Raw genomic sequence first — 20,813 nt, forward strand, 5'->3', positions numbered from 1 at the left:
AAAATCTCGATTAATCGAATGAATTGTTTCTTTTTCGGAGTATCCTGGACAACGAGACATGCAATGCGCGTAGAACTACACAAGAGAGAGCCAGAAAATCTTAACCAGGATGAACACCACTCTAGCCGATCACATCACATCTCAAGAAACTCAACGAAAATAAAACCCATCTAACAAACATCTATAGGCAACCAACCAATCTCTACTCTTCCTCCTCCCCCTCCTCAACCTCCCTCAACCAAGCCCCCCTCGCATCAACAGCCGCCTTCCTAACATCCCGCTTCGGATCATCAAGAACAAATCTCAACGCCCTCAGCACCTGGTTCCGCACAGGCAACAGCGGCGACAACTTCCCCGCTTTCGCAACAGCCGGCGCCTCCGAGTTCGCCGAAGGCGGTTTCGCAAGCAAAAGAAGACAAGTCAGGGCATCGACGCGAAGACGAGGGCCATTCACCGCAGTATTCCCTGTGTGGGAAGGTTTATATTCTGCTGTCTTTAGCAGACGGGAAACGAGAGAATGGACATGGCCGCATTGCTCGATTACAGAGACGCCACTCTCGCGGATGATGACGGCGAGAGTTTGCAGTGTTGCGAGGCGGACGTTCTGCGAGTCTGGGGTTTGGAGGTCTAGGGATTGGAGGAGGAGCGGGAGGAGGGTGGGGAGTTCGGGGAGGACGAGGGTGGGGTGGATTGTTGAGAGGATTCCTGAGAGGGCGGTTAGGTGGGAGGGTTTGATGTGGGCTGTGTTTTGTTGGGTCTCCGTGTTGTTGGTGTCAGTGCCGGTGTTTGCGGTGTTGATTTCGCGGATCTTTGTTGAGATTAGCGGGATTAGGGTTGTGAAGACACGTTGCTTGGCGAGGAGGCGGATGTTTGCGCCGTTGGTGGGGGAGAGGACGTCGTCGTCTTTGAGGAGGATGGAGAAGCCGCTGGCGGCGGTTGTGCTTGTTGATTCGGAGGGGGAGGAGAGGAGGGAAAGGAGTGAGGTGAGAATTGCTGTTGTTGTCGGGGCGAGGCGGAGAACGAGGGCTTTGGATAGCCAGAAGGTGGTTTTGACGGTTTCGGGGCTGGGAGTGGTGGTGGTTGTATCGTTGGGGAGGAGGGAGTCGAGGAGGGTGGTTGCGATGGAGAGCTCGGATTTGGGGAGGAACTTGTTTACGAGGAGGCCGATGTGGCGGAGGATGGCGAGCTGGGTTGAAGGGTCAGTGGTGGTGATGGAGCGCTGCACGATGTCGGAGAGAAGTTGAGACATGTCCGGGGTGCTGTGAGGGAGGGTTGAGTCTGATGGTAGGCCAGCGAGGAGGTAGGTGGATAGGATCATTGTGCGTTGCTGGTCTTCTGATGCCGACTGGGAGAATACCACAGGCTGGAACTCCTCGGGTGAGGCGAATAGGGTGTAGATATTCTTCGCAACTTCGTCCTGCTTTGGCCTTGGGAGTGCCCTCACAATGAGGTTGAGAATCCTGCCTAGAACGTCAAGAACTGTAGGATCAGCTAGGATGCTGTTCTTCGCATTCCCTGATGCCGTCTGAGCGGCGCCTCGAGACATAGCGACCACAATCTTGTCGTAATACATATCGAGGCCTGAGTCGCCTTCCAACTTCCTTTGACTCATAACATAGTAAATGGTCAGAAGAATAGCCCTCGGGTAAGCTGCAGATCCAGGCTGATCTTTCTGCAAAGGTAGGGAGAGCTTGGTGAGTAGCCGGCGGACCAAAGTCTCAAAGATAGCCTTCTCAACGCTGATCTGTGCCAGGGTTTCCAAAGTCGGGAGATAACTACTTTCCTCCCCATCATCAGCGTCAGGAAGAGTTGCCACGAAAGCTGGGAAGGTAATGTCCATAATGAGACGCGGCTGGTGCTTTGAGATTTCAGCCAGAGCGGCAATAGCCTCCTTTTTCAAATCATTGCGACCCACTGACTCTTCCTTCAGGAGGATCTCATTAAGGTATTGCACAAATAAGCCAATCTCGGAGTCGTGGAAGTAATCACGCAAAGTGGATAGACGAAGGAAGCCCTTCAGAGCAGAAATGCGGAAGGAAACCTCTTCCTTGACTGTGCCCATCAAGGCCTGGCCAAAGATCTCTGAGAACTGATCTTTGAATTCCAACAGAGGGTTTTCAGCGGCGACTATAGAAGCCCTTGACGACCATTCCCCGAACACCGTGACCGCGGACTCGAATAGCAGAGTCAATGTTTCTAGAAGAGCACGCTGTTTCGTGATACCGTCGGCACCCTGGTAGAGCGTCAAGAGAGGCGCAACAACAACTTGCACGATCAGAGAGAAGGAAGCAGCGGAAGCTTCTGATACGGCCTTCAAAATTTGCTGTGCAGGCTTTGCTTGTTTCTGTTGGGGTTCGCGCAGTTGCTCATTGCATTCTTTGGTTATTGGGCGGAGGTATTGAGCTAGAGGCAGCTGATCGTTTACTTCAGTCACACCCTCTGATAGGCGCGTTGCAATGTCAAGCATGGCCTTGAGTGAAAGCTCTGAGAGGAACTCCTCTTGGGCGTTGAGAATCTCAAACTTCAAAGTTTCCCATATTGTGATCGAATGAGTGGACACGGTATCAGGGCTATATGAGTTGATGCAGGCGATTAAAGCGTTGAGAGCATCTTTCTGCAGGGTCGTCAACAGGAATTTTCAGATCACCGATCGGGTTATAAGAGAAGAGATATACCTTGACATTTTGAGAAGTCGAATCTAGTTTATCCAGCAAAGCCGGAATAGAGTGGGGAGCGAATAGACTCGTTGATGCGATGCAGTCTTGCAGGCGGTCCTTCAAATCTTGAGCGGTGATGCCATAGGGGTCATTGGGCGGTGGTCTGAATGTGATCGGGAAGTAGTTATAGACGGAATCAAATAGGAGCTGTTGCAGTTGCGGTCAGTTGCTGGACCAAATCGAGGGTCCAAGAAACCTACCTCAACGTGATTGGTAATATCCCACTCAACCATGATAACCTTGAGGATAGAGAACACGAGCATAAGATTTCGCGGGTCCTTCTCACCCGTCATGAGGTCCACAGTCCCAACGAGAGATGAGTCGCCCAGGTTATGAAGAACTAAACCCATTAGTTCCTTGATTTGTGACGAAAGTAGACCTCAACATACCAGCTCTGTGATTTGACATCAACTCGTTGAGTAGCTGGTAGACCTGGAACCTCTGAGACTGAGCGCGAGACTGCAACGTGCTGAAGTTTCCAAAAAGCCTATACATAGCAAGTCAGCCCTGATGCCTCCCAAGCGTGGATAGCACGGCAATCCAGCATTCATCCGCGCAGAGTACTAGCACTCACGCAGTCGCCAACTCCAATGCCATGTCCTTCGTAAAACGGTCCAGCTTCTGCAACGTCTCCAGCCCAGAAACCGCACCCGCATCTTCAATCCGATCACAGTAAAATGTCGTCAAAACCTGCACCTGCTGTCTGGTAAGGAACTTCGGCGGGAGGGCCCTAATCACCGCAGTCAAGTAGGAAACGGCCTTCCCCCGGAGCAGCGGATCTTCGTCGTTGATATAGTCTCCGAGCGATTGAACTATTTCAACCAGCGTCGTCTTTTTGTTCTCGACATCTACCCAGCAAGCAAGTCATTAGTCTCATGATCGGTATCGGACCAGGTAGAGGGGTAGCAGTTGGTTGACGAAATACCTTGCGCAATCCGCTCAGCAATCTGCCGAGCTTCCTGCTTGTCGTGGTCCACGACCAGCATAAACGTCTGCAAGGCCGACATCTTCCAGAATCAACCTTTGCAACGACCGGATCAGTGCAATTGACTCAACTCGGTCATGACGCTTTTTGTGGTCTCGCCCTTATCGATATTGGGTCACGTGTGGTGTGCATCCCACTTTGCCTTCTCCGCGGAATCACGTGAGTGTCAGTTGCGGTGGTGGTGTTGCGTCATGGAACTCTGACATCGAGAATCCCGACCCTGCAGTCCTCCGAGTCCGAGTATAAAATCAAACGCTGACAGCACGTCAGCTATACTTTTTCAATATGCGCTCCTTAACAGCTACAGTAGCACTATTTTTTCTATTCTGCACACTATCAACAGCCTGGAATCTCCCATCGTTCCCTCTCCGCAAACGCATCCCGCAACCTCTACTAAACACCCCCCACACCCGCTCCTCGCGCAGCACCCCATTCCAAGGCCTCTCAGGACTCGAAACAAAAGAGTATCTCAGCAACCAACAACCTCTCAAAGGCGCAGTGATGGCCCCTCCCTCAGAAGAAACTAGCGGAAATGACCCTATTATCTCCGACGTCCTCCCCCGGACCCGCGCAATCAACGTCTTCGCTTCTCTAACCAGGCAATTTACCTCGGTTGAGTCGCGGCTAAACGACGCATCGCAGAATTTAACCGTTCTTGCGCCGCGCAATAGCGCTATCAATGATTTGCCGCGCAAGCCGTGGGAGAATCCGAGTGATTATGAGGCTTACGGGGAGGTTGATGCGTATGAGGGCGATGAGGGGAAAGAGCGGGCGAGGAAGAATTTGGAGAGGTTTGTTAAGGCGCATATTGTTACGCAGAGTCCTTGGAATGAGGGGCAGGAGGGGGAGACGTTGGGTGGGGATAAGTTGAGGTGGAAGAAGGAGGGGGGAAAGATTTATGTGAGTCTCCCCGTTGTCTAGCTTCGAGAGATAGAAGTGGAGCGCGAGTGAGTGCTGACTGACGCTTTATAGATTGAGCCCAGTGGTGTTCAGATTGATAGCGTAGCGGAGCAGGTTTCGAATGGTGAGGTTTGGGTGCTCAATGGGGTTATCAACTATTCTCAGTAACTTGGGAGATGATGTATGAGATATGCTTATGATATGATTGGGATTGGCGTAATGACTTCTCTAGGTTCTTCTAATGAATATGTGCTTCTTACAAGCTTAAATTCGGTATCATTGTATACACATCAGGTTTAATATACTCTATTTCTCCTTTCGCCAGATTATCAGAACATCTAGATCATTTTCAAAGTATAGGATAAGTGAGAGTGAAAGTCAACCAACACTTTCCATCCTCTAGTTATCAGCTCCATATTTGCGTAGCACTCTTTCCTCAATGCCATCCATAATGCTGAAGTGCTCAAACACTTCCAGGTTCTCCGCCTCGTTCAGATACATCTTGTGAGGGTCCTGTCCAGGCTGGAAGGGGTTGGCTCCAGCAGCAGGGCCCATAGGCCCCATCTGTTGAGCCATATGGTTGGCAGCTGTCGAAGGAGTTAGCCCAGAACGAAAGGGAAATCACACCCCGAACAGTTCGAAGACGGTGCAGGCGCTTACCATTATCACTGCCCAAGATGAACCCAAAAATAGGTTGCAGGCCAAATAAGTTCAAGAAGTACCACGACAAACTAGACACCCATCTCACATCCAAGTCACGAGTCATGACACCAGACTGCAGCATCGACTTGAAGCGGATAGTCAAAGGGAACGGGAGTTTCACTACCAGAGCCGTTAGTATCCTGCAAGGCGCGCAACCTCCGCATCGTCCACTTACAGATAACAAATCCAGAAAAGAAAGCGTTAATCCAGCTCATGATCAAAGTCTGAGGAATCATCATCATCATGTTCCCCTTCATCATCCCCATCATGCCCTCCATAGCAGCAGGATCCGACATGGGGTTAGCGGGGGGCTGGCCGCGGTTGTTGGGGTCCTTGAGAAAAGCACCGTTCTGGAAGCCTGTGACAAGATAATTCTTGCGCATCTCAAAGGCTTCCCTGGATAGTACGGCTGGGGCATGGTTACGGAGGTTGACGGCGCGGAAGAGGGTGAGACGTTCGCGGGAATCGGCGAGGGTGGAGGGTGGCTTGGGAGGGGTGTTCATCAGGACTGTTGCGTAGTGGCGTAGCATACCAGTCAGAATCTGTGAAATCATGTCAGATCTAGTCTTCCTGTTTGTAATCAAGGTATCATACCATAACAATCGAGATAGGAATCAAGATCCAGTAGCTGTACGTCCAGTCAGTCTCGTCCTTAGTTCTGCGCAATTCGCAAATATGGCGATGAGAGCACGCACAAAAGAGCCGGATCCCTAAGGATCGTCTGCTCAACACCTTGCAAGGCCATGATTGATTGAGTGGTGGGCTAACAAGGCGACTAGAGTGTCGAGGTTCAACCTGAGGTAGTCTGGTAGATGATCCCCACAAGATCCGACAAGGCGGCGGCCGAGCCAGATCGCATACTGCCGCTTTAGCTCCGAAAGGGACAGCTCGCCGCAACTCCATACAACTCGTACAAATATACTACTAAATCCCGTCAGGTCAATTTTCTTTGAAATCTGTTATCACTGTCAGTGTAGTCTTCTATCTATCACCAGGCACATAGAGAAACCTTCACCATGGCCTCAGCAGCTGTACAAAAGGTGCCTGTTTACTCTCCAAACGGTAAGCTCTCTCTCCATATCCCCACGTTTACAGAAATCCAAGCATACTGGTACTGGTCAAGCAAGCGCACACTTCAAATACTCTGCCTAATACTTCCAATCCCACTCACTTATCATACACCCGACTAACCCTCTCTCACAGACCTCAAATCCACAACTGACGATGCCCTAACACCCTACCTCTCAACCCTCCCAAAACCCTACACCTTCAAACAAGATCACTTCAAGACAAACGTGCGCTTCATCGTCGGTTACAGCGCTGTCGCAATCGCCGCATTCACATTCTACGCAGACCGCAAGCTAGGCTGGGAGGCGACGCAGTCGCCATGGATCCTTGCGGCCGTGGGGACGTACTTTGTGCTGAACTCGTTCCTCACGTATTGGATTTGGGGCGTCGAGGCTAGTGAGGTCTTTAGAGGCGTGAGAAGTACTGGGGAGACGGTATGTCTTGCTCTATTTTTTCTGCTGCTCTTCGAACCGGTGGTCTCAAAATAAGGACAGGATGGAGTTCTAGATGTTACTAGCGCTTCCTTCTATAACGTAAACAGACACAGGCTAACGCGACGACTCTAACAGATATCCATCCGATCTTCCGTGAAGAAAAACACACCCCTGTACAAGCTCCATATCCAGTACAAGTCAGCATCAAATAGCATTCTCCAGGACAAGGAAATCGAGGCGTCGTTCACGGCTTGGTTCTCTGCCGACGGGACGTTCCACCCCGAGCCCCTTCGCAAGTGGCTTGCTAAGGAGGTTGATGTGCTACGTCTAGCTGCGCAGGAGACTGAGAAGAAGACTGGTGGCGTGGCTAGTGTGGTTGGAGTGCAAGAGGGCGAGAGCAAGGGTGCTAAGAAGCGGAGGTAAATGACATACCAGGGCAGCGGCTATGTATCCGTGCTATGTCGATGTGGAGAACATACCGGGGATATCTCATAGTTGTCTCCGATACCATCATGTTCTGCACTAAGACTACGCAAGATATCAGCAGTTCCTGAAGTTTGCACTGCGTTTGAGCTATATTCGAATCAAGGGTTCTTTATCATTTTTGCGCTCTAGGCTATGATATCAGCGGAATTTATACAGTTGAAGGAAAACAAAGCTTGGAATGATAAACAAGAAAATCTATATCTAAATACGCTTTATAACATTTGTTGACTCAAGTTGCCCATGGATGGTCTATGAGGAAGCCTCGAGGGTTCCGGGACGCTCAGTCGCAGCAGCCGGCTTGATATCATCCATACGCTTGTTCTGGATGAGTCTCTGTACGAAGTTGTCAGTTACCGTATCACCTGCAGCATAGACAATGAAAACTTACCAGCAAGTTCCGGAGCAGAACAACGATGGTGACCTTTCCAATGGAAGGAACGAAAAGAGAAGCCTTCTGCTTGACTTCAGGGCCGAAGTTCTATGCAGCAGATGTCAGCAAAGTCCCACGAAGTGCTCTCAGCTCAGGGGAACCCACCTTCTCACTCGAGAAGTTGATGCACACAGCACCATCTCTCAACAAGCTCGTATCGAACTTATACTTATCACCCGGAACACCAGAAATGACCGTGTCACACAATGGCACAATATCCTTCAGCTCCTTGTCCGTGACATCCTCAACTTCATGCCGTCCCTTATGCAGACCTTCTCCGCGGGTAAACTTTTGAATCCCCGTGATATCTACACTGTAGACACAAGCACCGTCGTTCGCGAGCAGCGCCGCGAGCGGCCGTCCGACAACCTCCGAGCGGTTCACAACGCAAATAGTATGTCCGTGCAGCCTGTTTCCGTAGGGGAGGATAGTGTTATAGATGTTCAGGTACTCGAGGATTTTGATGACGGCTAGAGGTGTGCAAGGAAGGATGCACTTTTGGCGCTTCGTCTCGGGGTCCAGAAAGCGGATGTTCTGGTACATGTTGAAGATGTAGCGGTGGCTGAGGCCCTCTACGTCTTTGGATACATCGACGATCTGCTGAAGGTACTGGTCTTGTCGGTTGTTGAAGATCGGGTAGTAGACTATGATGCCGTCGACTTCGGGGTCGGTGTTGGCGGAGAGGATGGCTGCTTCGAGGTTGTCGCGGTGGACTTCGCGGAGGGAGTACTTGAATCCGCTATTGGAAGATAGGGCTACGTTAGCTACGAGATATACAACAGGTGAGGTGCCGGTGGTAGGTGGTAGATGGTGGGGTGTGTCCGATGTCGCGGGGTCAATGGACAAGGTATTGTGCATAGAAAGCCAATTGTGAAGCGGAACTGAACTGAACAAGATGTGAAAGAATGCTCACTTTTCATGACATGTCTTCTCCGTCCATTGCGCATACATCAGCGCCGCGGGGTCATCGTTCGCCAGGAATCCAACAAGGTGAGGCGGCTTCTCTAGGGTTTTGATGCCCTCGGCGACCTCCTCGATGAGGCGGTTTGCGACATGCTTCGAGAGCATCACCTTGCAGTTGGTGGCGGGGGCTGCAGTAGTGGAGGCCATTGTGTGCAGAGAGGGATAATTGCAGGAATGAAGTCTGGGGATGAGTCAATGGCAGCTTGCGACGGCGGAGGGGTATGAAAATTTGGTCGGGGAAATTCTATTCGCTTATCGATAAACCATCATCCCGCATTCAGCCAACCTGGCTTACTTTCTGTGACCTCATCCAGCTTGAACAGTACGGGTATATCCTATTACAGAAGGTTCTGTTGCTATAGCTTCTCTATATATATTATCAGTAGGCTATATTGAGGTTCTTGTGGCGGCAGCTGCGAAGTAGAGCGTACCCGAAGTTGTCTCACCTTCAACGAACTATAAGAATGCAGCTCCGGTTGCGGAGGCGGCTAAGTATTCCAATCGATCTACATTAAGTTCTGAATATATTGATACAAAATGCTGGTTGTAATGTCATAATATTGATATATAAAACAAACAAAGGAAATCATATTCGAGTGCATATAGTTAGACAAAGGCATCCTTCCCAGTTAGAGACTAACCGAAGAGCATGCAGCTCCTTTTCCCATGGAGTAGCCAGCTCGCTCAGTTGCAGTGCCAGATGCTGTCCTCTGCCGCGCAAAAACATCTAAACGTACAGGATATTATTCATATTTTTAGCCATCCTCTGTCCCCGCGGCTATTTCGCTCCACAGCTAAAGATATTCCAGGTTGCAATGCCATCAAGGGATCAACCGAGATTACATCTGACCTCGACCAGCTGAAGCTTCGGTGTGAAGAGAAAACAAAACAGTGGAGTCAATTGTACAAGCTATCTTCTCTATACACACAGAGTCAGGAAATGAAACAGTACATGGTAGGCTAATCAACAAATATGTCGCTTGCTCACCTATGCGTTGAAGGACTTGTTGAAGCTGATGACAACATCCTTCAGCTTAGCCTCAAGTTCCTTGCTGATCTGGCCCTCCTTCTCGATGGCCTCCTGGATCTCGGGGTTGTTGCTCTTGATGTGAGCAAGGAAGTCAGACTCCCACTGGAGGATCTTCTCGACGGGGATGTTGTCGAGGTGACCGTTGACACCGGCGAAGATAAGGGGAACCATGTCGGTGACGGCCATGGGGGAGTACTGCTTCTGCTTGAGCAGCTCAGTAAGACGCTGACCACGGTTGAGGGTCTGCTTGGTGGAGGCATCGAGATCGGAACCGAACTGGGCGAAGGCGGCAACCTCACGGTACTGAGCCAAGAAGAGCTTCAGGGAACCGGCAACCTGCTTCATGGCCTTGACCTGGGCAGCGGAACCGACACGGGACACGGAAAGACCGACGTTAATGGCGGGACGAATACCCTTGTAGAAGAGTTCGGCCTCCAAGAAGATCTGGCCATCAGTGATAGAAATGACGTTGGTGGGAATGTAGGCAGACACATCACCACCCTGGGTCTCAATGACGGGGAGGGCAGTGAGGGAACCACCACCATGCTTCTCGTTCATCTTAGCAGCACGCTCGAGGAGACGAGAGTGCAGGTAGAAAACGTCACCGGGGTAGGCCTCACGACCAGGGGGACGACGGAGCAGAAGAGACATCTGACGGTAAGCGACGGCCTGCTTGGACAGATCATCGTAAATGATCAGAGCGTGTTTTCCATTGTCTCTCATATATTCTCCCATGGCGCATCCTGTTGAAATGAAATATTGGCGTTAGTAAGAGGTGATGGAAGAGATGCATGATGTGAATGATGTGATGATGATAGGAAATTGTGTGATGGGGGTTAAGTAGCAGCAGCCGCAGCAGCAGCGGCGGCAGCGGCAGCGACATTTTTGAGGTGTCGCTTGCACTTGCGATGAGTCTTCGATTTTGCAAGAGAAGGGGGATTGACATCGCAGAGAGAGCAATAGTAGCGCTTCAAGGCTAGAGAAGCGGCAACAGCTTTCCTGGTGCGAAGAGCAGTTTCGGAGGGCGGGGCATCAAGAACACCAGCATTCCTTGCAACTTGCTTCTTATGAACATCGCGCGTCTTGTGATCAGATAGAGCACGAGCTGTAGCGAAGTTCACATTGCAGTCGGTACAAGTGAAGCGTCCACTAGCCTTAGCTTTCGTGCGCACTTTCTTCTGAGTCGCAAGAATCCGCTCGGGGTCCCTGTCGTATTGAGCTTTCTTGTCACGGAGCTTGCGGGCACGGTAGGCCTCCAGATCGGTCTCTCTCTCCTTTTGTTCATGTTTCTTGCTCGTGTAGGCAACCTTCTGCTTGCGATAGACTTCCGCAATCTCGAGTTGCTCGGCGGTAAGGTCAAGCGAGTCACCGACACCCTCCGTCAGGGACAGATGGCTGCATAAGGGGGACCATGTCACCATGGATCGCTCCCACGGGAAGAAATCGGCCCAGAGGGGCTCCATGATAGTGCAGAAGCTCGCGTAGAAAGAACAAGCGAAGAAGGCTTCCATCGCCAGGAACAGCAGACGAGTGCGAGGGACTAGTGCAGCAGGTGGTATCGGGCACGAACAGAGGATGGTGATAGAGCGGAGTTCACATCCCTGATCGTACGCTTGCCGGACGAATCTAGGTAGCTGATAATGCGTCTTATCAGGATACATTGATGTTCGCCTGCGAGAACCGACCATGGCGTCCGTTCCTGAGCCTATATAGAGGTATTCTTTCGACTCCTTGATTTTGTAAAGTACCACTGCGTAAACCGCCCAACAGCCGGTTGGGGAGTCAGGTAGGGTAGAGAAGAAATCAATCGAAGGGGGAGCAGAGGCGCCGAGAACGGCGGAAAGAGAGTCGGCAAAGACAACGGGCGTCTGGAGAGCAATCTGAGGAATCTCATCGACATACGCCTTGTATTGGCTATTGATAAACCAATCTGGGGCCTCAATCTGAACAAGGCTGAGGATGATGGCGACGACATAGTCGTAGAGATCCTGGTTGCTGTCAGGCTCGTCGGGCTCGGACGGCGGCCTCGGAACAACGGCGGACGCATTTGCTGGTGCCATTGCGTGAACTTCCATCTGGTGGGCTGTTAGTCCAAGGGCACACAGGATAATGTCAGTAAACTTACCTAGAGAAGAGAGAGCTGTTGACTCAACAGACTACCTGACGGTTCTCTGATCCTGATAGAAGTTGGGAGACAGCTGAACCCAGGACGAGTAGACAAATCGCAACCTCATCATAGGCAGCTGCGACCGAAATCGCAGAGAGGGAAATCATCTCAACGCGGCAAGAGCACACAATAGGCCAATGTCCGAGAATGGAAGGAGCATAGTGACCATGTGAGACAATCGACACATAGCCCAGAATCAACGAAACAACAGCACCCAAAGCAGTTCCATGATCGTGTTCATGCTGGCATCAGAAACCCGTATGAAAGGAGCTTCAAGACCAATAGAAAGCACGCGAACGTATGGAACAGATAGAGACAGGAAGATTAGACACATATAGACAACTCTATAGTGACTAGATTCGAAGCCCTGCTCAGATGCATGTTGGACAGATGGGGGGATTCCAGATAGCCTCTTCGAGACACATTGTGGACAGCCATAAATAGCAAGGCAAAATCTGGCTTCGCTATTGTTTGTGGGCATGGCCGCGGAGAGAGTCCAGCAGTCATCACAAAGGTCGAGGACAACTGATGAACTGCAAAGCAGGGAAGCCATAAGACTACTCGTGAACATCCACAACGATGACGGGTGTGTGGAAGAAAATCTTGCCAAATCGCAGTACATAAACATCAATACAAGGATTGATGAACTGAACAGGAGTTTTGACCAGTATCAATCAAAAGATGATGCCAGTAATTGATAGTACATTCATCACATCAGGATGAGCCTTGCTCGGGCTGCATAACCACAAATGATGATAGAGATGATATGTCTAACACCCAATGCGGACACCACATCTAATACTCGATTAGTATGAGGACATTCGGGAGGGAGGTTAGTGAGCTTACCTGGACAGCAAAGCGGCCGAACGGCCTCTTTGAGAATTGTCCCACCAGCGACAATTATAAAGATATGGGTTCAAGAAGATGCTTGAACCAGGGACCAGCAAAGGGACAACCGGCAACCTCATTTTGGGAGGTTGCAACGGGGAGCACAGATGCCGCATCAATGCACGGAAGTCAAGGCAAAAGGAATGGGATCGGATGGGCAGAAGGAAAGGTGCCAAAAAGGGTATAGTATATGGGAAAACTCGGTAGGAAAAAGTGGGGCTAGGGGAACATACCGGTAAAGGGGGCCAAGTACTGAAGAGGAGCGGCCTCAGAAGCAGTGGCAGCAACGATGATGGTGTACTTCATGGCGTCGTTTTCTTCGAGGGTCTTGACGAGCTGGGCAACGGTAGAGCGCTTCTGGCCAACGGCAACGTAGACACAGTAGAGCTTCTTGCTCTCGTCGTTGGTGTTGTTCCAGCGCTTCTGGTTGAGGATGGCATCGAGAGCGACAGCGGTCTTACCGGTCTGACGGTCACCGATGATCAACTCACGCTGACCACGGCCAATGGGCACCATGGCGTCGACACACTTCAGACCAGTCTGGACGGGCTGGTTGACGGAACGACGGGGAAGGATACCGGGGGCCTTGAGCTGGGCACGGCTCTTGGCCTTGGCGTTGAGAGGACCCTTGCCATCAATGGGGTTACCAAGAGCATCAACGACACGGCCGAGAAGCTCAGGGCCGACGGGAACATCAACCTATATATTTGTGAGTATACCTGGTAGATTTGTACTTGGTGATATTAGAGTTGGATGACATACAATCTCTCCAGTACGCTTGACGGTCTCGCCTTCCTTAACGAGACGGTCGGAACCGAACAACACAACACCGACCTGGCCGGCTTCAAGGTTCATGCACATACCCTTGACACCAGAGGCGAACCTTTTCGAATGTTAGTTACTTACTCCATACGTGGATTATGCAATATCTGGGTACATACTCAACCAGCTCCTCAGCCTGGACGTTGGTCATACCGTGGACACGAGCAATACCATCACTATTCACAAAAACTCGAGTTAGTCAATCGAACATGGGATATCTATGCGATTTCGGTATGGTTTTCGGTGTTTTTTCAACGGATCGAGCGATAATGCAGCCGAGACCGAATTTTTCATATGGGCAAAAGCGACGACGTACCCGACGGAAAGGACACGTCCGGTCTCAGCAAGACCAGACTCCTCCTGAACACCACGAATACGCTGCTCAAGAATGGAAGAGACCTCGGTGGGCGAAGCCTTAGCCTCAGCGGCATAGGTACGGACCTGCTTGGAAGCAGCAGAGAGGGGGCCGGGAACAGCCGCGCGAACCTGTCGACGGGAAAGCAAATTTTGTTAGCTTCGACGCGCGCGAAACCACGACGGAAAGGTGGCATAGGAGTAAGGGCGATGTCGATAGATGCAATTGACCATCTCATTGAGATGACTTTCGGATGGGAACCGGGCAAATTGCGTCGTTGTCGTCGACCTGGGCAGGGATGGGACTCACCGAGGCGATCCTGCCAGTGGCAGTGGCAGCCGCAACGGTGCGGCTGGATTGCCGCAAAGCGTTCCTGAACATTGTGAAAAGGGTTCAGAGGAGAGAGGGAGAGGTTTCTCTGAAGAAGAGATGTAATTGGGGGAAGAGGTGAGAGGAGAGGAGGAGTGTGGATGGATGGAAGGAGAGCTTTGTCGTCGGGGTTGGGAGGATTCTCAGGACTGGGACTAAGCCTATTTTTGCCGAGTGCCAGCCAACCTCCGAAGCCGCCCTAGTGCGCTCACGGGACACCCCATGAAAACGACTGTACGAGAGTCGAGCAAGAATACAGCAGCATAGTTATGGCTATCTATTATAATATCATATAAGACTATATTTAACTCTATCCTCAATTGACTTCTCGATACAAAATCAGCTGGACTACCAGTGGTGCTGTGGTTGCTGGTCGGGAGGTTTCCCGGCCCGGACAGCTGGCAGTCCCAAGTTTTTCCCTTCTGGTCACCGTGTTTGTATTTTTCGGATCTCCGGATATTCCTCGTACAGGCTTAGTCAGTCTTCGTTGTGCAGCAACCAGAACGTCAACCTGCACCAGCTTGCGATCCTTCAGGTTGGAGGTCATTGAAAGCTGGATGCAGATGCGAGGTGAGCTTTTCAACAACCGCATATGAATCTACATTTTCCCAAGGATGCTTGAATGTGCATCCGGCTTTACCTTGGATCCCTACTTTCAAGCTCTTTCTGCTCTGCCAAGTTTCGCCGGATTTACATCATCACCTCTGATACTCGGCATTCGCCAGGCACCTCAATGGAACATGCCTCTACAAATAAACGAATCAAACACCTAGTCTGATGGCTCAAGCCTTGGATGGCTGCGACAGTTAAAACGTTCCAATTGACCCCTGAGCAAAGAAACACCAACGCTAGGTACAAACAAGCAAATCATAAACGCTGTCGTAATGATAGTTCTGCCAGAAGCGACTGTACATCCAGCTCAACGCAAAATCGGCACTGTGCATCCTACGCGACATATTACTTTGACGCCTTCTTGCCTTTCTTTTCCTTGAACGCAGCAATCTCTTTCTCCAGGCTAGCATCATATCGCGACTTCAACTCAGGGCGGTAGCCGAAGAAAAAGAGAATCTCCATCCAAACAAAAAGAGGCGCCAGGACTAGAGCCTGAACCAGATTGTCCAGCAAAGCGGGGGCGCGGCCTTCAAAGACACCGTGGCCGACAAACTGCAACAGCCACGACACCACCTGGATTCCAGCGAACCAGTAGTTGGCTGTCGCTCCGTATGTGCCTATCAAGTGGCGACCAAGCGCCGCACTGCCGATTATGAGTGGTGAGATGAGAGCGCCGGCGACGGGTTCTAAGAGGATGTAGAACATGGAGTACATGAATGCTACAACTGTTCCGAGAGTGGGCGGTAGGCTCTCGACACAGAGGACTTCAGGGACTGGAAAGAGAGCAGGAGAATTGGTCGCCTAGACATTGATTTGTTTAGAACGCATATAATTTGACCAGGCGCAGGGAAACATACCAGGGCGAAGCCGGTAAACATGATCATCGGAATACATGTCATATGAATTGCGACGTTCACCTGTGGACAGATGAGTACAGATGATTCTGCGGTAGGAGAAGGGGACGAACCGGATTGTTGTGGTATGCGCCATACTGCAGTCGTGAGCAAATATTCGATCGGCTTCAGGACCTTAATATGAGCGACTTACGAAGAGGAGCTGCTTTTCAAGGTTCAGGGCCATCTTGAAGGGCAGGCTTAAATGATAGAGAGGGGAGTAGATTTGATAAAGAGCGTGAGATGGAGAAAGGTCAAGTCGAGTCCCCGCAGAATTAATATATAAATGATGGTCTAGGGGATAATAGTCATCGTATGAGCCCAACCAACCCCAGAGAAATCACCAAAAGGCAAATGCTTCCCAAACGTCATGTGCAAACCGAGGCCCTGCTGCTTGAAGGCGCGGTACAGCAGTGACAGAAACGAGACGGATTCTGAGAGACCACCGCCTTATAATACTGTAATGTACTGTACGAAATGGACAAAGCTCCCTCACAGTCAGGTGATCAGATCCAGCTCTCTGAATCAGATGGAGCCAGACCAGGCTGCGAAGAGCTTCATTACTAGACTTCCTGGCTGTTCCGACAACACCTATTGCCTCCCTGGCAAATTCTAGTTGCGATTCCAAGCCACTAGACCTTGCGCTCCTTTTTAGGCCCTCCAGTGGTTTCTCCTCGTTCCCCGAGCAGTCATGAGCTGTTGATATTCCAGTCGTTATCCCCTCGTGCCAGCTACTCCGTCGTTCCCTCATCGCATCGCTGCGGTGCTGCGGCAATCTCATTTCGAGTCCTCTCCGAACCTCTGTTATCCATCATATAAGCGCTCGATCTTCCGGTCTCGATAACCCCGCCTTCAGCGATATCTACCAAGCGTAGACGATACGTCATGTTTTTCCTAAAAGAAGAGACCAAAGTCATTGCCTTGCATCCATCCTATTTCGGACCGAATGTACGGGAATACCTCATCAATCGCTTGAACGAGGAGGAGGAGGGACGGTGTACGGGAGACCACTTTGTGATATGCGTGATGGACATGGTGGATATTGGAGAGGGAAGAGTGCTTCCGAGCAATGGGCAAGCCGAGTACACCATCAAGTATCGAGCGATCATCTGGAAGCCTTTCCGAGGAGAGACAGTAGGTCTAGGGCAGTGCGATGTTTTTTTAAGATCCGTCTAACTGGGTCTACAGGTTGACGCTATTGTCACATCGGTGAAGCCCACCGGAATCTTCACCCTAGCCGGTCCATTATCAGTTTTCATTGCCCGCAAGGTGAGTCGCTTCTGGGTCTCTCTATGCTGTCTAGATATGTGCTCATGGCCTTCAAGAATATCCCATCCGACATCAAGTGGGAGCCCAACACAGTGCCACCGCAATATACAGATCATGCAGATCAGGTGATTGAGAACGGAACCAGTTTGCGACTCAAGATTCTCGGTGTGAAGCCCGATGTGGCAGCGATCAATGCGATCGGGACTATCAAGGAAGATTACCTAGGGTAAGTAATTCTCTGCTTCTGACCTGAGCCCATGCTAACCGGCGCTACTTTCCACAAAAGACCACTATAGCACGAGCCTAACGAGCTCTTGACATGTACAATAACCCCAACAAAACCCCGCCGAGAAGGGCCAGAAGCTATGAAAATCCGAGCGCACAAGCTTATCCGGCCACGAGATTGGTTCAAGAGTCACTTGCCAGCAGCATGTAAGACTCGGTGTTTTTGCCAGTCGACGGTAAAATGGAGGGTCACAAGCTTTTACTCTCTCTTATTCCAACCCTTGCGGGCACTGGGGCTGCAATTGCAGTGAAAAGCGATGTTGTTTTATCCTGCGCAAAATATGGGGACAAGTTCCCAAGGAGAAGACCGGCGTTTATGAGCAACGACTATTTAGAGGGCGATATACTGATACACAATAATAACGTTGGAGAAAAACAGCAATTACAGCAGATATCTACATTACATAGGGTTATGGCAGAAATAGTTAGAGAAGATGAAATTGTATAGAATTGTAACTTGTTGCCGGAGAGACGTGGCTTGGAACGGGGCGTTGAGTAGTCGGACATGTGAAACACTGGTGCGTCCGCCGCATGTGGAATCCCCAGTCCTGCTGCCCTGGGCCGTTAATTGTGAAGAACTGGCTTCATCTTGTGAGGATTGTTATGATTATGATTGTCCTGGTCTCAGTAGTCTCTCAGCGGCCTGTAGCGTTACTCCGTAATTTCCTGCCTAGACCAGCCGAATAACCGACATTCATAGACCTGTAGTAGTTGAGGGAGTGAGCGAGTGAGGGTCCTCCTTGAACCTTCCTCAGAGCTGTCTTTATTAAGAGTAAACGAGAGACAAACGGATTTTTGGCCACCTCCCTCATCTCTGGATTCCTGCCATTCTCCTCCTCTCTTCTCCATGCCCTTGCGATCCCAATAATCCTAATCATAATCAAAAAGCAATAACTTTGTGCCTGGTTGACGCTCTCAACCGTGGTTCGTGACTTGCGCAACCAAACAAACCTGCTCCCCTCCTTTATTTACCTTTTCACTCTCTCTTCATAGCATTGGACTGGAATCAGTTTCCTCCACCTCCTTCTACTCATCATGTCTCTCAAGGACGTGTATCAGAGGTTCCTGGCTGCCCCTAGCTCCGCTCCCCTCGCCTCCGATGTCTCCCTGACCTATATCACCACCACCACCGAGTTCAAGGGAGTCGAAGCCGTCACCAAGCAGCTCACCAAACAAAACATTGTCAAGACCAAATCGCAAACTATCCTTGATGCTGTGCAAGCCTCAAATGCTCTATCTCTAGACGTTGAGACTACTGTCGAGTTCGTCACTGGAGGTGGAGCTTACCTCCCTAACCTCGACGAGACCTTCCTGCTTGATCGCGTCGCGACTTTCCCCACGGTAAGCGCTCACCTATCAACACGTCGCAAATTCTCCGGTAGTGTTCACTAACATCGCTGGTCGTTTTTGTAGATCCATATCGTTCACTTCAACGCTCAGAACCAGATTCACAGCATCAGAGTCTACTGGGACCAAGGCTCACTCCTGAAGCAAATTGAGATCATTGGAACCCGCGGCCGTAACTGGCCCATTCGCGATGCCGATAAGCAAACTCGCCTGATCAAACAGGGATCCGCATCAGCCACAACAGACAATGGACCTGCTCTGAAGTCTTCATCCACGGCGAAGGAGAGTCGTGAGGATGGTCCCGCTCGGCCTCCCTCCCCCGGCAAGAAGCACATCAAAGACCCCTATGCGGCGGACTCCCTGTTCGAGCTCCTCTCCCCCAGCAAAGAGCGTGACCAACCTGTGCTAGCTCCTCGTGCGCCTGCTTCCGCAAAGCCCGCACCTCGTGAATACAATGAGCTCTTTGTTGGCGAGGACGGGAATGACGAAGAGCTGGATGCGACACCTTCGCGATCCCGCGCCGTGCCTCCCAAAGCCGGAAGCAAGAACTACCGTCCATCACGCATCTTCGACGCCGAGGATGTGGAGGGTTTGAAGGATGAAACCCCAGTCGCACCCAAGGCCGGGAGCAAGAACTACCGCCCATCTCGCATCTTTGACGATGATGAGGAGGTCGAGACGCACGGACAAATCGCCTACAAGGCCCACCCAAAGCGCTTCGATCACTTCGAGCTTGGTGCTGATAACAGCAGCCGAGAGGTGAAGCCCGGTGCCTCGCGCCCTGGCTCCCGCCACGTCAACAAGTGGGACTTCGAAGATTTCTCAACTCCTCAAAAGCCTCAGCGCAAGCCTCGAGGCGAAGAGGTCCGTCACTTCGGGTGGAGTGATGATGAACCCGACCAGGACTCACCGCCAGCAAAGCCCCGCGTTGTGCAGCCTCGACGTGATGCCGAGACGCACTTCCAGATCACAGACGGCGATGAAGAGCAAGGCAACCGCCGTATCATTAGATCATATGGGAACAAGGGCCTAGGTCTCTACAAGGACACATTGTACGCGGATGCAGGTGATGAAGAAAAGGAACAGCAAGAAGCCCTTAAGGAACGACCTCTTTCTGTCGTGCACAATGGTCCCAACCGCCAGAAGGATTTCGAGAGTCATTGGGACGAGCCTGAGGCCTCTAACGTCAACCACGAGAACAAGAAGCCCTCCACGACGGACCGCCTGAAGGCTGTCAAGCAGCTAGAGCCTTCATGGGACAGGTATGGCCAAACCCCACAACCCCGAAAAGTCGCGCCACCCCCACAGCGCCACGCCCTGCGTAATCACAACCAAAGGAGTTGGGATTTTGACGAGGAGTAGGAGATCGTGATCATACCTGTATGAGAAATGACGGCCGTGCTTGATTGAACGAAGAAGACACGAAGCTAGAAAAAGCAAGAAACCCTACAAAGCTATTGAACGGCTATTTGGTCAGTGTCCTGCATGTATCTATGATTGTCATTGATACGTCTTTTCTTTTTCTACACTCGGTGACGACCGTCTATCTGTTGTATATCCTACTCCTATGCTCGATTTTACTTCTCGTGTTCGAGTCTGGTTCAGTCAGACACATGTGCTGCTGCTCCCTGGCACAGCTGTTTACCCTCTTGTTCTTCTATTTTCTGGGCCTTGTACTTTTTTATATCCTGTTTCTGTTGATTGTTAGAAATGTCATACCCAATATCCACTGCCAGTTTAGATATTTTTCTGTCTCGAAACGTCACGGCAAAGTTAGAATAATATCCTTGGATTACATACCTTAACCTCGCGTATGATATATCTCTCCTGACACCGCATGTACACCCGTCAGTAAGCATTGTTCGTCCAAACATGAGACCGGGGCAGGAGTCATGGTTATTATATATTGATACCATATCCCCCAAGTGAAACGGTAATAAGTAAAAGGTTCCAATTTGATATCTACCGAAAAAACATAATTAACTACTCTAGCAAGCTAACTAGTAAAAAAAAAAGTCGTTTCCAGTATGCAGCGTCGCGTACGATAAAACAAGATTCCAAGCACATATCCATATCCATTGCCCGACAGCC

General features: G+C 50.7%; 11 protein-coding genes across 11 annotated transcripts; 5 read left to right on the top strand and 6 right to left on the bottom strand.

Moving 5' to 3' along the window:
* Positions 1-17: 17 nt before the first annotated feature.
* BJY04DRAFT_184202 (MET18/MMS19 family protein) lies at positions 18-3,867 on the bottom strand. Its single transcript, XM_073710573.1, has 6 exons — positions 3,643-3,867; positions 3,292-3,565; positions 3,107-3,204; positions 2,918-3,057; positions 2,676-2,864; positions 18-2,614 (listed from the first exon to the last, which is right to left on the bottom strand). Exons 1-6 carry the CDS (start codon positions 3,722-3,724, stop codon positions 203-205), a joined length of 3,195 nt encoding a protein of 1,064 aa, XP_073573528.1. The 5' UTR covers positions 3,725-3,867; the 3' UTR covers positions 18-202.
* Positions 3,868-3,927: 60 nt separating this feature from the next.
* On the top strand, positions 3,928-4,919 carry BJY04DRAFT_184206 (uncharacterized protein). Its single transcript, XM_073710574.1, has 2 exons — positions 3,928-4,602; positions 4,675-4,919. The coding sequence occupies exons 1-2, from the start codon at positions 3,988-3,990 to the stop codon at positions 4,768-4,770; spliced, it is 711 nt and encodes a 236-aa protein (XP_073573529.1). The 5' UTR covers positions 3,928-3,987; the 3' UTR covers positions 4,771-4,919.
* BJY04DRAFT_23181 (ER membrane complex subunit EMC3) lies at positions 4,813-6,118 on the bottom strand. Its single transcript, XM_073719627.1, has 5 exons — positions 6,000-6,118; positions 5,899-5,932; positions 5,480-5,846; positions 5,263-5,424; positions 4,813-5,189 (listed from the first exon to the last, which is right to left on the bottom strand). Exons 1-5 carry the CDS (start codon positions 6,047-6,049, stop codon positions 5,002-5,004), a joined length of 801 nt encoding a protein of 266 aa, XP_073573530.1. The 5' UTR covers positions 6,050-6,118; the 3' UTR covers positions 4,813-5,001.
* An 83-nt stretch (positions 6,119-6,201) lies between these two features.
* Positions 6,202-7,441, top strand: BJY04DRAFT_184209 (signal peptidase complex subunit 2). The gene is made up of 3 exons (XM_073710575.1): positions 6,202-6,366; positions 6,508-6,806; positions 6,942-7,441. The coding sequence occupies exons 1-3, from the start codon at positions 6,321-6,323 to the stop codon at positions 7,227-7,229; spliced, it is 633 nt and encodes a 210-aa protein (XP_073573531.1). The 5' UTR covers positions 6,202-6,320; the 3' UTR covers positions 7,230-7,441.
* A 12-nt stretch (positions 7,442-7,453) lies between these two features.
* On the bottom strand, positions 7,454-8,870 carry BJY04DRAFT_184210 (methylenetetrahydrofolate dehydrogenase (NAD(+))). Its single transcript, XM_073710576.1, has 4 exons — positions 8,636-8,870; positions 7,828-8,461; positions 7,681-7,770; positions 7,454-7,625 (listed from the first exon to the last, which is right to left on the bottom strand). The coding sequence occupies exons 1-4, from the start codon at positions 8,830-8,832 to the stop codon at positions 7,542-7,544; spliced, it is 1,005 nt and encodes a 334-aa protein (XP_073573532.1). The 5' UTR covers positions 8,833-8,870; the 3' UTR covers positions 7,454-7,541.
* An 803-nt stretch (positions 8,871-9,673) lies between these two features.
* Positions 9,674-10,450, bottom strand: BJY04DRAFT_216067 (F1/V1/A1 complex, alpha/beta subunit of ATPase; the record flags this gene model as incomplete). Its single annotated transcript, XM_073715630.1, has 1 exon — positions 9,674-10,450. The coding sequence occupies one exon, from the start codon at positions 10,448-10,450 to the stop codon at positions 9,674-9,676; it is 777 nt and encodes a 258-aa protein (XP_073573533.1).
* A 101-nt stretch (positions 10,451-10,551) lies between these two features.
* Positions 10,552-14,328, bottom strand: BJY04DRAFT_216068 (uncharacterized protein; the record flags this gene model as incomplete). Its single annotated transcript, XM_073715631.1, has 6 exons — positions 10,552-11,798; positions 13,004-13,469; positions 13,533-13,653; positions 13,712-13,768; positions 13,909-14,078; positions 14,257-14,328. 6 exons carry the CDS (start codon positions 14,326-14,328, stop codon positions 10,552-10,554), a joined length of 2,133 nt encoding a protein of 710 aa, XP_073573534.1.
* A 295-nt stretch (positions 14,329-14,623) lies between these two features.
* Positions 14,624-16,394, bottom strand: BJY04DRAFT_184221 (2-hydroxy-palmitic acid dioxygenase MPO1). The gene is made up of 4 exons (XM_073710577.1): positions 15,976-16,394; positions 15,896-15,919; positions 15,786-15,845; positions 14,624-15,729 (listed from the first exon to the last, which is right to left on the bottom strand). The coding sequence occupies exons 1-4, from the start codon at positions 16,006-16,008 to the stop codon at positions 15,274-15,276; spliced, it is 573 nt and encodes a 190-aa protein (XP_073573535.1). The 5' UTR covers positions 16,009-16,394; the 3' UTR covers positions 14,624-15,273.
* A 178-nt stretch (positions 16,395-16,572) lies between these two features.
* On the top strand, positions 16,573-17,471 carry BJY04DRAFT_23263 (DNA-directed RNA polymerase II subunit RPB7). Its single transcript, XM_073719779.1, has 4 exons — positions 16,573-16,955; positions 17,010-17,090; positions 17,147-17,316; positions 17,377-17,471. Exons 1-4 carry the CDS (start codon positions 16,707-16,709, stop codon positions 17,384-17,386), a joined length of 510 nt encoding a protein of 169 aa, XP_073573536.1. The 5' UTR covers positions 16,573-16,706; the 3' UTR covers positions 17,387-17,471.
* On the top strand, positions 17,230-17,958 carry BJY04DRAFT_184227 (uncharacterized protein). The gene is made up of 2 exons (XM_073710578.1): positions 17,230-17,316; positions 17,377-17,958. Exon 2 carries the CDS (start codon positions 17,557-17,559, stop codon positions 17,821-17,823), a length of 267 nt encoding a protein of 88 aa, XP_073573537.1. The 5' UTR covers positions 17,230-17,316; positions 17,377-17,556; the 3' UTR covers positions 17,824-17,958.
* Positions 17,959-18,086: 128 nt separating this feature from the next.
* On the top strand, positions 18,087-20,464 carry BJY04DRAFT_184229 (uncharacterized protein). Its single transcript, XM_073710579.1, has 2 exons — positions 18,087-18,716; positions 18,789-20,464. The coding sequence occupies exons 1-2, from the start codon at positions 18,411-18,413 to the stop codon at positions 20,082-20,084; spliced, it is 1,602 nt and encodes a 533-aa protein (XP_073573538.1). The 5' UTR covers positions 18,087-18,410; the 3' UTR covers positions 20,085-20,464.
* Positions 20,465-20,813: the final 349 nt, after the last annotated feature.

This window comes from Aspergillus karnatakaensis (genome assembly GCF_047715665.1).
Source record: "Aspergillus karnatakaensis strain CBS 102800 unplaced genomic scaffold BJY04scaffold_13, whole genome shotgun sequence".
NCBI lineage: Eukaryota > Fungi > Ascomycota > Eurotiomycetes > Eurotiales > Aspergillaceae > Aspergillus > Aspergillus karnatakaensis.

Coding starts and splice junctions, on each gene's coding strand:
- BJY04DRAFT_184210 (XM_073710576.1), bottom strand. CDS start 8,832: ATGGCCTCCACTACTGCAGCCCCCGCCACCAACTGCAAGGTGATGCTC. Junction 8,462..8,635: donor GAGAAGACATGTCATGAAAA/GTGAGCATTCTT, acceptor ATCTTCCAATAG/CGGATTCAAGTACTCCCTCC. Junction 7,771..7,827: donor TCAACTTCTCGAGTGAGAAG/GTGGGTTCCCCT, acceptor TCTGCTGCATAG/AACTTCGGCCCTGAAGTCAA.
- BJY04DRAFT_184229 (XM_073710579.1), top strand. CDS start 18,411: ATGTCTCTCAAGGACGTGTATCAGAGGTTCCTGGCTGCCCCTAGCTCC. Junction 18,717..18,788: donor GCGTCGCGACTTTCCCCACG/GTAAGCGCTCAC, acceptor TCGTTTTTGTAG/ATCCATATCGTTCACTTCAA.
- BJY04DRAFT_23181 (XM_073719627.1), bottom strand. CDS start 6,049: ATGGCCTTGCAAGGTGTTGAGCAGACGATCCTTAGGGATCCGGCTCTT. Junction 5,425..5,479: donor CTTTTCTGGATTTGTTATCT/GTAAGTGGACGA, acceptor CGGCTCTGGTAG/TGAAACTCCCGTTCCCTTTG. Junction 5,190..5,262: donor CATCTTGGGCAGTGATAATG/GTAAGCGCCTGC, acceptor CTCCTTCGACAG/CTGCCAACCATATGGCTCAA.
- BJY04DRAFT_184202 (XM_073710573.1), bottom strand. CDS start 3,724: ATGTCGGCCTTGCAGACGTTTATGCTGGTCGTGGACCACGACAAGCAG. Junction 3,566..3,642: donor TGCTGAGCGGATTGCGCAAG/GTATTTCGTCAA, acceptor CTTGCTGGGTAG/ATGTCGAGAACAAAAAGACG. Junction 2,615..2,675: donor CGACTTCTCAAAATGTCAAG/GTATATCTCTTC, acceptor ACGACCCTGCAG/AAAGATGCTCTCAACGCTTT.
- BJY04DRAFT_184209 (XM_073710575.1), top strand. CDS start 6,321: ATGGCCTCAGCAGCTGTACAAAAGGTGCCTGTTTACTCTCCAAACG. Junction 6,367..6,507: donor GCCTGTTTACTCTCCAAACG/GTAAGCTCTCTC, acceptor CCTCTCTCACAG/ACCTCAAATCCACAACTGAC. Junction 6,807..6,941: donor TGAGAAGTACTGGGGAGACG/GTATGTCTTGCT, acceptor CGACTCTAACAG/ATATCCATCCGATCTTCCGT.
- BJY04DRAFT_184227 (XM_073710578.1), top strand. CDS start 17,557: ATGGAGGGTCACAAGCTTTTACTCTCTCTTATTCCAACCCTTGCGGGC.
- BJY04DRAFT_184206 (XM_073710574.1), top strand. CDS start 3,988: ATGCGCTCCTTAACAGCTACAGTAGCACTATTTTTTCTATTCTGCACA. Junction 4,603..4,674: donor AGGAGGGGGGAAAGATTTAT/GTGAGTCTCCCC, acceptor GACGCTTTATAG/ATTGAGCCCAGTGGTGTTCA.
- BJY04DRAFT_23263 (XM_073719779.1), top strand. CDS start 16,707: ATGTTTTTCCTAAAAGAAGAGACCAAAGTCATTGCCTTGCATCCATCC. Junction 16,956..17,009: donor AGCCTTTCCGAGGAGAGACA/GTAGGTCTAGGG, acceptor CTGGGTCTACAG/GTTGACGCTATTGTCACATC. Junction 17,091..17,146: donor CAGTTTTCATTGCCCGCAAG/GTGAGTCGCTTC, acceptor ATGGCCTTCAAG/AATATCCCATCCGACATCAA.
- BJY04DRAFT_184221 (XM_073710577.1), bottom strand. CDS start 16,008: ATGGCCCTGAACCTTGAAAAGCAGCTCCTCTTC. Junction 15,920..15,975: donor TTGAAAAGCAGCTCCTCTTC/GTAAGTCGCTCA, acceptor TCACGACTGCAG/TATGGCGCATACCACAACAA. Junction 15,730..15,785: donor TGTTTACCGGCTTCGCCCTG/GTATGTTTCCCT, acceptor ATCAATGTCTAG/GCGACCAATTCTCCTGCTCT.